We start from the raw sequence: 13792 nt of genomic DNA, 5'->3' as shown, positions 1-13792 counted from the left end.
TTGGTGTCACCTCTGAGGCGGGTAGGCGACGTTACCTTTCGGGGCATCATTTCCTAGAAGAAATCAAGGACAAGTGCCACAACAACGAGAAATATGGAGGCTGCTGAGTGTCAATGAGGGCAGCAGGCAACGTGACAGGAGCACCTTGGGCAGAAGGAGCCTCAGGGCCGTCTGCTCCACAGAACCTCCCTCGCTCCGTTGGCCGATGGAGACATGGAAAAGCTCAAGTGAGCTGCCTGGGACAGGAGGGGAGCCGCTGTCCGAGGCGAGATCGACACCCTTGATCACCTGCCAGCCGCCCAGGATGCGCTCCAGTCCCTCTGCACCATGTTGCTCATTAGCAAAACGTCAAAATCCTGGTGCAAAACATCAAAATCCTGGTGCAAAATATTAAAATCCTGGTGCAAAATGTTAAAATCCTGGTGCAAACCCTCCGTGCTGGGAAGCAGCAGCCCCCAGAGCTGCAGGAAGCCACTCCCAGGGCCAGCCTCTGCACCAGCGGGAAACTATTTAGGGTGGAGATGTTCAAGGAGGGCTCCCAGGCGCTGGAGGTGTCCGCTCCGTTGTACTGCAGGTGGGGACAGCCCCAGCCACTTTCTTAGCTCTGTTTTATCTGTTTTTTTTTTCTGGGGAAAAGAATTATAATCCAGAGATGAGCCACGCCAGACCTCGCTATGTCATCGAACGTCCAGCATATTCGGTCAGCCTCTTCGACGAGGAGTTTGAGAAGAAAAGTAGAAGTTATCCAGTTGGGGAAAAATTGAAAAACCTTTTCAGGTAACATAGAACATACTTACTCCTGGGGCACAACCAGATTTTGTGTGGAATTGGGATATCATTTGGACCTGGGGATGTAGTTCCCATTTATATTCTGGTAATCCTCCGTGATCTTCAAGGCTTTCAGGGATGAAAGACACTGGAGAAATGCAAATTGTACTAAAGCAAGTGAAATTGGTTATCTTTTCAATGCCTCAGCAGCTGTGCTGTAGGGCAAATAAATGCAACAGTTTGTGCTAAGTACATTTAGGGTTTGGGTTTCTGTTTTCTAATTATTTTTAATAATGTAAAAGTATAATTGGTGATGTAGGTATGGGTGGGTGGATTTAAGCTTTCTAGTTGGGATTTCTTTTGATCAGCTTTCCAAATAAAGACAGCTTTCCATAAAGAAAGATGAACGATTCTGCTGGTTGCTGTCTCAGAAATCTAGCTCTGCTCCCAGGAAAAATGAAGGCCCTATAGGGAAAGAGAGAATCATACAGGTTAGCAGGAGGAATGTGAAAAGCTCTGTGTTTCAACTCAGGAACCATCTTCTTTCATACAAATTTGTTTCTTTGACCCAGCACCTAAAAAAGTTTATCTTTGACCCTGTGCAACTGTCTCATGAATCTTCCAGTTGTGTTAGAGCTTTACAGGTCACCTAACCCCACTTCAGAGTATTAGAAGCAAAGATTCAGGATATTCGGGAGCTGAATCCTTCTCTCTGTGCAGCGCTGGGCACAGAATGACCACAAACCATTTCTTACTTTCTTCCTTGCTTCCTTCCTTGTGTTTTTGTGTCTCCTCTAGATGTTCAGCTTCCAGAGTCAAACTCATCCTCTTCAGCCTGTTCCCAATCCTTGCATGGCTTCCCAAGTACAAAATCAAGGACTACATTTTGCCTGATGTTCTTGGCGGGCTCAGTGCGGGGACGATTCAGGTGCCACAAGGTGAGAGGGGTGACTTTCCCCAACAGCCAGACATTACAGAGTTGCTTCCCCCAGCAACTTTGGAGAAGGGGTAGCACTTTGTCACTTAACGTTAAAGATCCATGAGATGACTGTTGGCCTCAGGGGTTAGCTCCGTTCTTGGTGACACTTATGAACAGGAGCCTAGCTCCATCCTGGCTGTCCCTCGATTCTCTGCAGCAAGTAGAGCCCCACATCTCTGCAGGGCCCTGTGCTGCTGCTCCTTCCACCTGCCCCTTTGGATCCTCTCTGCCTTGAGGCCAACACGTTCACGCAGCCCCCAGGATGGGGGCTTGACTCTAGAGGCAGGGACACAGGTGACCTGCCCATATTCCTTGTGTTTTCCAGGGATGGCCTTCGCACTGCTGGCCAATCTCCCTCCCGTCAACGGGCTCTACTCCTCCTTCTTCCCCTTGATAACATACTTCTTCCTTGGTGGCATCCATCAGATGGTCCCAGGTAAGCCCTCCTGCTCTACAGAGCAATCATCTCCACCTCTTTCGGTCGTGCCAGCCGTGGTGACGAGCTGGGTGACTTGCTCAGAACAGCCTCCCCCGTCAGCACGTTCTCCGGCTCTGCAGAACAAACTACTGACGTGCCTGTGTTGTGCTCAAGGTACTTTTGCCGTCATCAGCATTATCGTTGGGAACGTCTGCCATGAGCTGGCTCCAGAGTCGGACTTCCAGTACCTCAACCATAGCACCAACGAGGTGAACGTGAACACCACAGCTCTGGAAGCAGCTAGGCTGGAGATCTCCGCCACGCTGGCCTGCCTGACAGCCATCATACAGGTGAGGACTCCTAGTGCTCTCTCTGGGCAAAGCTGTCCCACATGGGGTCAGCTGGGCACTCTCTGGAGCAGAGATGATGGCAGCAGACACTAGAAGAGGCCACGTTTGTAAGTGAGGCCATGTTTGTAAGTGGATGATGCCTCCGAATAGAGGGTTTTGGGGGATACTGACCCAACTGTGGTCTTGGCACCCTCAGGCTCTGCTCTTTGCCAGCTCACAGTGGCATCTTTCTAATAACTCCTTGTCTGTCCTCCTGCAGCTGGGCCTGGGCTTCGTGCAGTTCGGCTTTGTTGCTATCTACCTCTCCGAGTCTTTCATCAGGGGCTTCATGACAGCAGCAGGGCTGCAGATCCTCATCTCCGTGCTCAAGTACGTCTTCGGCTTGACGGTCCCGTCTTACACCGGGCCCTTAGCTATCGTCTATGTAAGTGGGTGCTCTGGACAGGGGCCTTCCCTGCTCCTCCTCCCCAGGGACCAGCACACTGAGGGCATTGCTGCCACCCGCGCTTGGGAACAAGGGCTTGGACAGCGGGAAAGGGTGGAGGGAGGGGGAATACGGCTCTCTGTTCCATTTTGACACCTGCATTGACACTGTTGTACCTCATACCAACCCTTGTTTGGTAGTTTCTAGTCAGAGGTAATGAAGAGGCTCTGGGATTTGGAGCAAGATGAACTATGCTGCTTTATAGCACTAGCCTTGCTCAATCATCAAACATTTTCTATGAGGATGCTACTCAATTCTGAGGCCGTCTTACATGTTCCACTGATCCATCTTCCATCAACGCAGCTGGAATTGCATTTAGTTGACCAGTGCAGAGTGGGGACTGGCTGCTGATCTCTCAGCAGCAGGGTTTCTAGCACTTGTTTTCCTCAGTAGAGCCCCTGTCACACACCAGGGTGTTTGGGGTTGATGGGGATGATGGGTGTTCTCCACCACGCTGTCGATGCTGTCAGGGTCTCTGGGTCTCCATGAACACCTCCTCCTCTTCTCTCCCTTCCAGACATTCATTGACATTTGTAAAGGTCTTCCCAAGACCAATGTGGCCTCCCTTGTGTACGCCTTGGTCAGTGCTGTGCTCCTGATCATTGTTAAGGAGCTCAACCTGAAGTACATGAAGAAGATCCGGATGCCCATCCCCATGGAGATCATCATCGTAAGTGACACCTGAGCTGTCCCTGTGGCCCTCTCCACACATTACAGTCCTCAGTGCAGACCTGGGACACCCACTTCTGGTTGTTAGAGTTATTTTAATTAGAACCATTCATGTACAGCATCTAGACAGTGAATATGGTGTTACTGTGTGTGGTTTCGGGACAGGAATAGGGCTATCCTGCTAAAGGGGACCTCTAATCTCCAGGTCTTCCCTGTCAGACTGTATTTGCATCCTAGTGTTGGGACATAACTGGCTGGGGAGGGTGTCTCACGGCCTAAATTTGGTTCTAATTTTCTACTGTGAATCCCAAGAGCGCAGCAAGCCTGGTGATGCTGAGCAAGCTCATGGGCCTTCTGCTTGTGACTCCTTTATCCTCTCTGCTCGCAGGTCATCGTTGCAACCGCGATCTCGGGCAGCTTTGACATGCCTGAGAAGTACAACATGCCCATAGTTGGCAAGATCAGCATGGGGTAAGTGCATGTGCGGGTCTGACACCATTTCCAAAGAGTTTTCCCTCCTCCCCCTCATCCTGCAGCCTGGAGAGCACCTCACTTTCCTGCTGCAATGAGCTTGGCATCCCTCGGCCCCTTCCAGGACCGGCTGGCGTTGCCGCTTTGCCAAGTGGTTGCCACGATCCTCCTGGGCTGCCTGCAATTGAGGCACGGGTTATGTCACTCCTCAGCACCCGGGTTCCTGACCCACTGAACCCGTCCCCAGACAGCAGTGTCACAACAGCCTTTCCCCTCTGCTCTGAGTGCAGCTTCCCAGCCCCAACCCTGCCCCTCGTGAGCAAGTGGAAGGACATGATAGGAACCGCGTTCTCGCTCGCCATCGTGGGCTACGTGATCAACTTAGCCATGGGGAGGACCTTGGCAGCCAAGCACGGCTACGACGTGGACCCCAACCAGGTAACACGTGGAAGGACACAGCCAAGAAACGTCCCCCTTGCTCTCAGGTGCGAGAGGGAGACCTTGCTATATGAAGGTGAAACTTTCAGATATATTCTGCCTAAAATGCATAGCTTCTAGCTTGCATGCAGCCCCACAGGGCGCTTGCCCTGTGGGAATCGTAAGGGCATACGGCCAAGTTCTTCTCCCATGGGCTGCAGAGGGGCACTGTGGCAGGGAAGGAAGATTCACACTCAGTCTCTGCTCTGCTTTCCCTCCGGAGCAGAGTCTTGGGCCCCAAGAGCTGCTTCGAAGATATTTTTGCCGGTTATTAGAGCATAACGAGGCACGTGTACTTCGCACTGCACAAAGACCTGGATTCCTGGTGTGGCACCTAGATACTATAAGAGGCAGAGGATTAAATAATCCTCCTTGTCGTCACCGGCCCAGCGGTAGCTTTCAATAACACCCATGCATACCGCGTGGGGCCCTGCCCTGCGTGTGTCAACAGATGACAACGTGTTTATTAGCCACGGTGCTTCCAGACTTCCCGCCTGGTAAAGCCCGTCCCGGCTCTCATTGGAAGGAGAAGGTCTGGGACACGTGGCAGGGACTCGGGCTCCTCTGCCGTGCACAGAGAACCGATGGGGAGGACGGGAGGGAGGGATGTCCCTTCTGCTGAGCCTGCTCCCCTGCTCTCCACAGGAGATGCTGGCCCTGGGCTGCAGTAACTTCTTTGGATCCTTCTTCAAAATCCACGTGATCTGCTGCGCGCTCTCCGTCACTCTCGCTGTGGATGGGGCCGGAGGGAAATCACAAGTTAGTACTTCCTCCTCCTCCTCCTCCTATCCTCCTCTTCCTCCTCTCCTCCTTTTGGATCCTGCTTGAACCAGACGTTTCAGCCGCCACGCGCTGCCCGCCTGGCATCTCCGCTGCGTGGCTGGAGAAGCTCCATGTACGAGTGATTCACAGGGCTGCTGCTAAAAGTAGAAATTGCTCCCCCGCTCCATTTCATTCCTTAGATGGTTCTGGATGGGTCACTGATATAGGGCTGTAACTCTACATTCCCACTCTGGTTTTCAGTGGTGGGAAGAGCTACCATGAGGGAGTCGTTCTTGGGGTTCTCACTGAGATATGGAAAAGCTTAATCCATTCCCCAAAGGCAAATGTCCACAAAAAGCACTGCAGGGACAAGCTGGGCTGCAGCAGCAGGAGAGCAAAGACCAAGAAGAGGGTTAGGAAGACCCTGACACTGGTGATTTGTTTCTTTTCTGCAGGTGGCAAGTTTCTTTGTGGCACTGGTGGTTATGGTGACCATGCTGGCACTGGGGATCTACCTCGAACCCCTTCCAAAGGTAACACAGGCGCATGTGGCATCACAGCACCATGTCCCCTGCATGCCCAAGCGAAAGCACTAACCCCTGCACGGCCTGGTTCACCCGTGGGCTGCAATGTATCTGTGCTGTTTCTCTGGAGGCAGAGCAGAAAAAAGAGGTCTTTTAAATCACTGTGCTCAGATCCAAGCATGACCTTTGTGAGCTTCTCCCTTTCCCTTCCCTTGTGGGAACTGGGCCCAAGGCAGGCAGATAGTGCCTCGTGGGGAAGCATCTTTTGCAAAACGCAGCACGTTCCTGAGCTGGACATCCTTGCTAACGTGGTCCCCTCTCCTGTGCAGTCGGTCCTGGGAGCCCTCATTGCCGTGAACCTCAAAAACTCCCTCAAGCAGCTGGCGGATCCCTTCTACCTGTGGAAGAAGAGCAAGCTGGACTGCGTGAGTGCTGCGGAGGGGAGCGGGACGGCTGGGGACACCCACGGCAGGGCCAGGCTGGGCCCCCAGGCCCAGGAGGGTGGCACGAGCCCCTTGCTCTGCGCCCTCACGCTCCCAACCCTTGCTCATGAGCTCCTGGGGGATGGCAGAGCGTGGCGAGCTGAGCACTGTCATGCTCAGCACACGTATCGCCGAGGCCTGAACTATTACCTGCTCTGTTGAAACGCCAATCACCCGCGGGAGCCTGTTTGCCCAGAACTAGCCTAACCGGCCCTGCTCAGTATCCAGGAGTCAGGACTTAAAAACTCGCACAATAGCCCTCGGGGGCGAGGAGAGCCCTTCACTGCGATAAGGGCTCCAGGCACTGGTTGATGTATAAACCCAGGCAGGGGCTGCGGGGGAGTGAGAGCGGAATTTGGAAGTGTCTGACATAAAAAGACAGTGTTTGAGCAGGGCTCCCACGGCGGAGCGGTGTGCGTGGGACATCCTGCCTGGTCCCAACAAACTGCCTTATCAGGGAAGAGAGAAGTCCAAAGGGGCTGGCTTGAGTCATCAGGAGCTTTCCCAAAATACCGATCAGACCCTTCCTGGAGAAGGAGCCCAAACCAAGCTTGCACAGGGGTGTAATTATGGCACGAAGGAGGAAGAATCCAGCACAGGGCATGAGCTCCACACACTGGTCTGTACTTTGGAGCTTTCCTGGTAGAGAAGTGAGGCTGCGGATACGTTTTCATTGTGAGCTGGACTGGCTACGCAGGAAAGATCCAGAGGAGAGGAAAAGCTGCTGATGGAAAGATGCTTTGTCCCAGGATTGCTGGTGTGAGCCCTTTGAATCACCCCATGGCATTGCCAACCCCATGGCACAGTTTTGTCCAGGATGTGCTGTGTTTTTCCGGAGCTAAAGGAGCAAAACTCTTGTCATTGGCAGCCACGAATGCCCCACACGGTGCTGCCGGCAGTGTGGGGCCCAGGCAATGGGGTGAACTGCATTCCCTGCCTTTAATCTCCCTGGAATTTGAACTGGATTCGGTGTGCTTCCTGTCCCCAAAAGCAGGATGCAGCAGGGCTGGGTGATGTCAGGCCACTGGCGCTCTGCACCCCACGACTGGCTCCGCCTCCGTGCTCTCCGCAGGGCTCGCTGCTGTCCTGGGGAAATTCAGAGGGAGAGGAGCTCATATCTCCATTCACACACACCATTCTTAATCCAAAATGAAGATGCTGAAGTCTTCAGAGTTACCCTGGCTTGACCAAGCTCAAAGTCAGGCTCAAGGATGGGATCAAAATCCTCTGATGACGATTCTCAGAGAGCATAGCTATATATTCAGGCAGGACTGATTTCTTGTGGAGGAAGATGCTTCAATGCTAATGTATAAAAATGACAAATGACAGAGCTGTGAGCTGAGAGGTGGAGCAGGCTTTGGTATGCTCTGTCATACCCCGCCATCAAATCTGCTCTGTGTGCAGGTGATTTGTAGCAGGCGTTGAGACAGCTTTCAGATAGATGCTCATTCCTCCTCAAGTACCCTGAGAGCAGGGTCTTTCTTGGGGGTGGGAGCAGCTACACAGCAGCAGATGGTCTGATCTGCAGGAGCTTTTCCCTGATCAGTTAGGCAGATATTTTCCGAACTGCATGAATGTGTTCGTGCAGCTAGGAAGAAATGCGCTGGCTGCTTTCAAAGCGTAAAAACCGGGGCTGCTGGCAAGCTTCCCACCAACGATGCTTCACAAGAAAACATGCAACCAACTGCGCAATAGTAATAGCTGCAAAATTCAGGCTGTTTTCTTTCAATCCTCAGTGCTCGATGCCTAAGTGCAGGGCCGTTTTCCACCCTGCAGCCCGCGGAACGGTGCGATGACCCGCGTGCTCTTGTCCCCTGCAGCTCGTGTGGCTGGTGAGCTTCCTGTCCGCCTTCTTCCTGAGCCTGCCCTACGGCGTCGCTGTGGGCGTGGGATTTTCGGTGCTCGTCGTGGTTTTCCATACCCAGTTGTAAGTATTGGCGTAGTCACAAAAAAAAAAAAAAAAAAGCAAAGAAAATCCCCCCGTTGCAGAATAAACGATACATTATTTTTATAAGCGACCTCTGGCCCGCGTTTTGCAGGAACGTGTGGCAGGAGCCCGGGGGAGCGCAGGTGTCCTCCGCGGCCCCAGGAATGTGCAAACAGGAATGGCAGGCACTAATTTACTGCCTGCATTCCCGCTGCCGTGCACAGGTAGCGATGTGCACATCCCGAGGCACGGGGAAGTTGGGGGTATTTGCTTCACCGAGAAGAGCTACCTGCAGAGCTCCTAGCAGGAAACCTGCTCATCCAGGCAGCGAGCCTCACATCTCCACGGAGATTGGCATGAAGTTCACACACCATTTCTCATTCACCTAAGTCTTTTATTGGTATTTCCCAATCTGGAAGGGATGAGGAGTTAGGACAGCGGTTCTTCTGGTGTTTGGAATGGGGAGTCCTATCAGGGTGAGGGTTACAGCCAAATGTGACGAGCACGGTCCTAGGGGCTGCTGCAGCCCCAGGCCAGGAGTTCCCTGGAAATACAACGTTGTCCTGCTCGGCCAACACCCGAGCAGACTCTGCAAGGCCCAAATCTAAGTATTTTCCTAACGCAAATTTCCAAATTAAGACATGGAGAATGAGCAGAAGCAGTTTTCTTCCCCTGCAATGTTTACTCCAATTCTGGCTTTTTTTCTCCCAGCCGTAACGGCTCTGCCCTGGGCCAAGTAACTTCCACCGACATCTACAAGAACCCCAAGGCCTACAACAAGGTGAGCAGCAGCTGAAATCTCCTCAGCAAAACACCTCCCCGACACGATGAGGAGCCTCCTGCCTGTGTTTTTGCTCCCTGCCACCCTTTGGAGCCTCCCGCGCGCTGCCAGCCCTGCTTCGAGCTCCCTTTTCTCTTGCAGGTGCATGAACTTAACGGGATTAAAATTGTGACCTACTGCTCCCCGCTGTACTTTGCCAACTCGGAGGTATTCAGGGAGAAGATTATAGCCAAGGTGAGCAATCTCCTGAATTTTTAATTGCATCGTAATCCTAAACGGCCCTTGCTGTCTCCTGGCTCGCTGCTCGGAGATAATTGATTGGGATCGTCGAGACAGACGGTCACATCCATCCTCTGCTCTTCCAGGGTGCAGGCCTTTTCTCTCTGATCCTCGGGGCTGTCTGTGGATCTCAGAGTTTACGCCTGAGCTCTCTATTTCCAACAGACCGGGGTGGATCCCAGCAAAGTGTACTTAGCCAGGAAGAAATTCGTGAAATGGCAGAAGAAGGGGACGGCACAACCACCAGCAAACCTACCAAAATTGCTCTTGAGGCAGAACAAGGTAGCTCACTTTGGGTTCCTTTTGTATAATCCCCCAAATCCCCACTAAACTCCTCCGATCGTAGAGATTCCTGCCTTGTCCTGCATGCGTGTGGGTGTAGGGAGGAGGATGTTCCTTGCAGCACTGGATCGCAAGCAGAAGCGCTCCTGCCCTAACCGGCATCTCTGCTTTGCTCTAGACCTTGTCCTTGCAGGAGCTCCAGAAGGATTTCGAGAGCACCTCTCCAACAGACACCAACAACAACCAGACGGCCGCTAACGGCGCCGGCATCTCCTTCGTCGCGTTCGGCCCCGCTGCCGGCAGCCCCGGGCAGATCTCCGGCTCCGGCAATCCCCATGGAAGCGCCTTCGGCATCCCGCCCGCGGCGGGCGCCGACCCCACGGCCACGGCGCCGCCCCACGTCAGCTTCCACACCATCATCCTGGACATGAGCGGGGTCTGCTTCGTGGACCTCATGGGCACGAAGGCGCTGGGCAAGGTCAGGGCTCTGCCGCTGGCGCCGGCATGCAAGTTGGTCAAGAGTTTAAGCTCCATGTGAGGAAGAACTTCGGGACCTGGAGGGTGGCAGAGCCCTGGAACAGGCTGCCCAAAATGGTTCTGGAGTCTCCTTCTCTGGAGATCTTCCAAAGCCGCCTGGATGTGACCAGGGTTGGACTAGATGATCTCGAGGGGTCCCTTCCAACCTCAGCTGTTCTGTGATTCTGTGTGATACGGCCAAGCAGTAATAGAAGTATTACCATTATCAAACAGACCAGCAATAGAAGTTTCTCACAATAGAAATTTCCCAAGTTGTAGTGAAGTTGGCAGTACAGGGTTGGTGTGGTTTCTCCTTACCATCCCCAGGGCATGTGCAAAGCCTTGGATAAAAACCTTTATGCATAAAGCCGGAGCTGGAGCAGCAGTGTTATTAACCCTCTCTCTCCCTCTCTTCCCTTATAGTTGTGTTCCAGTTATCAGAAGATTGGGATTAAAGTCTTCCTGGCAAACGTGCATGGTAAGAATTCCCCAAGAACACATTCCCAAATGATCTTCCCCATTTCTGTGCTAGCTATCAGCCTCCCACTGGAGCAAATCAGAACAGATGAGATGGAAGAAAAGAAGCAGAAAGGCTGTTATTACTGTGTGAAATAGGTTCTTTCATTTGTGACCTGATATGGCTGCAGCATCTCCACAGTTTGGATTTTGCGATTGATTCCTGCATCCATATTTCTGCGGCCAACCAGTTTCTTTCCTATCCAAAGGCCGCCTCCTTCTGCGTTTCCTGGTGCTCACGCAGCTTTCCTTTCCTCAGCCCAGGTGTACAACGACATCAGTACAGGTGGAGTCTTTGAGGAAGGAGGCCTGGACCGGAGCCACATCTTCTTGACCATCCATGATGCTGTGTTGTTTGCACTGGCAAATAGCAAAGAAGTTGTCCACCCGCCCGTCTTGGAAGAGGTAAATTTTCTCCAGGTTTTCCTCCAACTCTCAGTTCTGCAATGCCAGGTTCCCAGGTCAGCACAAAGGAAGCGGAGCGGCTCATTACTGCACCCAGTGATGTTCCTCATTTAGCTCAAGTGGCAAAGGTCTAAATCCAACAAATTACTTCAACTTCCAATTCTCACGTCTAGGCCAAGAACCTGCCAATTTCATTAAGGGCTTAATGTTTCCTTCAAATGCCTAACTTGAAGTGAACATTGTCCCAGCCTACGGAAGCCAAGGAGCTTTGCCAGGACTATGCCCTCAGTTTGGTGTCAGCTGGAACATGCGGCTGCCCCCAAGGGCACAATTTGGCCCTTGGAGATGGAGGCAAAGCCCTTCTGCCTGCCCTGGAGCAGCCCCAGCACCCAGGAAAGCTTCCCTTGGTGAGAGGAGAAAAGGTCAAGGCAGGAAACGTGGCATATGCTGACAACACGGAATCAAGCAAGTTATTTCTGCAGATATGGGTCTATTTATTGCATGATAATTAGAGCTCAAACCAGAGCAGTATTAGCAGTTATCTCGCATGTGTATGTTAAGGTCTGTGTACACACTCTATGTCTGCAGCTTGATATGCAAACACGGGGGGAGATATGCAGGATATGCAGCTGAAATGGGATTTCTTCTACACCTCTCCTTCCCAAGTGGGCATTTTCTTCCGTGGGGATGTGATGATTTTAGGCCTGGGCTAGTTGCATTTTTGTCCTGCACTCTGCTAATATGTGGACTTGATTCCCTCCTGCCCAGAGGCCGGATCAGACTGAGCTCTCCATCTATGATGAGTCTGTGGATGAAAGCAGTGCAGAGTTCAAGAACCTGGAGGAGGTTAGTCGGCCACCAGGGTTATGTGCTCAGCCGTGGACATAAGAGGGAAATCAGAAGTCCTGGTTGGGACCAATGAGATGGGTTGTTCCTGTGCCACTGCCAGGCAAATTGCTCACAAAAGTCACTCTCTGGAAAGGTAACTGCAGACTAAGGTAAATCCCTGCCGCAAGCAGCTCTGGCTGAAAGAGCTGGGCAAGGCCCCAAGGGAGCCCTTTAATCCCGCTCCACAAATGGGGTGAGTTTGGAGAACCCCAAAGGAGCCCTTTAATCCCTGCTCCACAAACGGGGGTGAGTTTGGAGAACCCCAAGGGAGCCCTTTAATCCATGCTCTGCAAACAGGGGTGAGTTTGGAGAACCCCAAGGGAGCCTTTAATCCCCGCTCCACAAACAGGGATGAGTTTGGAGAACCCCAAGAGAGCCCTTTAATCCCCGCTCCACAAACAGGGATGAGTTTGGAGAACCCCAAGGAACCCTTTAATCCATGCTCTGCAAACGGGGTGAGTTTGGAGAACCCAAGGGAATCCTTTAATCCCCCTGCACAAACAGGGGTGAGTTTGGAGAACAGGCCCTAGCTGAAGCCCCCACAGGCTCCCCTGGCCGAGCTGTCGGCACAAACGGGATGTGCAAGTGCTGCAGGACACCCCTTCCAGCCTGGCCTCCCCGCGCTGCCGCGCCGGAGCAGAGCACCACGTGCTTTCCCTGAGGGAAAAGGGCTGGGAAGAGGCCGAGTTCCTGCCCACGGCTCACGGCTGTGCTGGCTCCTGCCCTAACGTGTCCCCTCGTGCTGTCCGCAGGAGATGTTCGGCAGCATGTTCCACTCAGAGGCGCAGACGGCTCTGTGAGCACCGGGAGCACCGCGGAAACCCTTCGGATCAGAGTCCTGCCTCCCACCCCTTCCCAAAGAAGCGCGCTCCTCTCCGGGGACACAACCAGTTTGCAGAGGAAGGAGCCATCACCTCCCATGAACTGATGATCCCTTCCTCCCGCCTGCTCGCTCGGCTCCGGGGATTCAGAGCGACGGCTCCGGAGCAGCAGGAGCCTCCAGGAGCAGGAACTCGGGAAATGCTCTTTTATTAATCACAAAAGAGAAGCGAGTTCATTTGATGGCAGGTGCCTTCATGACTGCAACGATTAGTCACTATGGCCAACCCAGTGCCCTCCTTTGCCTCACTCCTGAACACAACTGCATTCTTCAAGCCATGCATATGATTCCAGCATCTCCCTTCCTCCTTTTTTTCCCCCCTCTCTCTTTTCCCGATGAAATAAGGAAATACTGGGAGCCCTTCACGGCTTTGATTCACGAGCAAAAGCAGCTCAGGTGGCTTTGGAAGGAAATGTTTTACCGAGTGCACTGATGTTCAGGGACTCTGCACTGTAAGTGCAAACCCATCTCTGCCTCCGCTGCATTCCCAAACTCCTGGAACCACTGCCTCAAACCAGGGCCATATTCCCAATTCCCTGGGGATATTGGTGCCCTGTCTCAGGAGGCTGCTTTCCGGATTACTTTTTTTTATTAACATTATTACTATTCAAAATATTTTGCAATCAGAACTAACAGCTCCTTGTTACTGCATGTTATATGCACAGGTTGGCCTGCCTATAGAATCAGGATCCAGTGCAAACCCCTCTGAAGTATTTTAGGGATTTATCTATTGCCTGGACTGAGGTTTGCTGAGGCTCTCAGCCTGGGGGTGATGAGAGCAGTAATTGCAAAGGAGCTCTGGCCCTCTGCCCACTTTCTGCCCAGAATGACTAAAATCTGCAGGACAGACACGGACGAGGGCTTTGGGGAGATCTGCTTTTCGCAATCGTTTTGATCACAAGTAGCAAATTGAGGGAGATGGAAGAGAGCCCCT

General features: G+C 52.7%; 1 protein-coding gene across 1 annotated transcript; it reads left to right on the top strand.

Moving 5' to 3' along the window:
• Window positions 1-622: 622 nt before the first annotated feature.
• On the top strand, window positions 623-12778 carry SLC26A9 (solute carrier family 26 member 9). The gene is made up of 20 exons (XM_010213236.2): window positions 623-777; window positions 1567-1706; window positions 2073-2183; window positions 2340-2515; window positions 2775-2939; window positions 3517-3669; window positions 4057-4139; window positions 4430-4577; window positions 5262-5375; window positions 5834-5911; window positions 6232-6327; window positions 8205-8311; window positions 9023-9092; window positions 9234-9326; window positions 9537-9653; window positions 9832-10131; window positions 10593-10647; window positions 10945-11090; window positions 11859-11936; window positions 12731-12778. Exons 1-20 carry the CDS (start codon window positions 653-655, stop codon window positions 12776-12778), a joined length of 2403 nt encoding a protein of 800 aa, XP_010211538.2. The 5' UTR covers window positions 623-652.
• The last annotated feature ends 1014 nt before the right edge of the window (window positions 12779-13792 follow it).

This window comes from Tinamus guttatus, unplaced genomic scaffold, assembly GCF_059628265.1.
Source record: "Tinamus guttatus ecotype Peru unplaced genomic scaffold, ASM5962826v1 Tinamus_guttatus_pri_ptg000259l, whole genome shotgun sequence".
NCBI classification, from domain to species: domain Eukaryota; kingdom Metazoa; phylum Chordata; class Aves; order Tinamiformes; family Tinamidae; genus Tinamus; species Tinamus guttatus.
The sequence above is the reverse complement of the archived record's forward strand: the minus strand, read 5'-3'. Positions and strand labels throughout refer to the sequence as shown.

Excerpts from the sequence above, each read along its gene's own strand:
- SLC26A9 (XM_010213236.2), top strand. The coding sequence starts at position 653 with ATGAGCCACGCCAGACCTCGCTATGTCATCGAACGTCCAGCATATTCG. Across the intron at positions 3,670-4,056 it reads TCCCCATGGAGATCATCATC|GTCATCGTTGCAACCGCGAT; the intron begins GTAAGTGACACC and ends CTCTGCTCGCAG. Across the intron at positions 4,578-5,261 it reads ACGACGTGGACCCCAACCAG|GAGATGCTGGCCCTGGGCTG; the intron begins GTAACACGTGGA and ends TGCTCTCCACAG.